This window comes from Alligator sinensis, unplaced genomic scaffold (assembly GCF_000455745.1).
Source record: "Alligator sinensis unplaced genomic scaffold, ASM45574v1 scaffold1329_1, whole genome shotgun sequence".
Lineage (NCBI taxonomy): Eukaryota > Metazoa > Chordata > Crocodylia > Alligatoridae > Alligator > Alligator sinensis.
The window spans coordinates 166,047-166,370 of NW_005842460.1; the positions used below are offsets into that span (position 1 = coordinate 166,047).

At 63.6% G+C, this 324-nt stretch overlaps 1 protein-coding gene across 1 annotated transcript in view; it reads right to left on the minus strand.

The window, feature by feature from the left end:
* Nucleotides 1–324, minus strand: part of PACS1 (phosphofurin acidic cluster sorting protein 1) — a 17,637-nt gene that overhangs the window by 436 nt on the left and 16,877 nt on the right. The window contains exon 24 of the mRNA XM_025212398.1: nt 17–64. Coding sequence (XP_025068183.1) covers nt 17–64 — 48 coding nt within the window. The remainder of the gene's footprint in view (nt 1–16; nt 65–324) is intronic.

A 324-nucleotide genomic window follows, 5' to 3' on the forward strand; every position in this document is an offset into this window, starting at 1 on the left:
ACGGACACAGACCGACCTTCCTCAGGAGACAGCAAATCCGCTCGATGTTTTTCAACCTCTCGCGCTGCAGGAGAGAAACACAAGGGTAAGAGGGGCCCGGACGCCTGGGTTCTCTGGGAAGGGAGTGGGGCGGGGGCGGAGACAGCCCGGACACCTGGGTGCTCTCATGTCCTTGTCCCCCGCATACAGGCCCCTCCTGCCCCGGAACGGGGGGAGGAAGTGGGATGGAGGAAGGGGCATGGTGCCATGAGCCTGCCCGCCCCGCTGGGATCCCAGCCTAGAAATAGCTCCATGACCTGAATTCACGGCCCTGCAGCGTCTTCG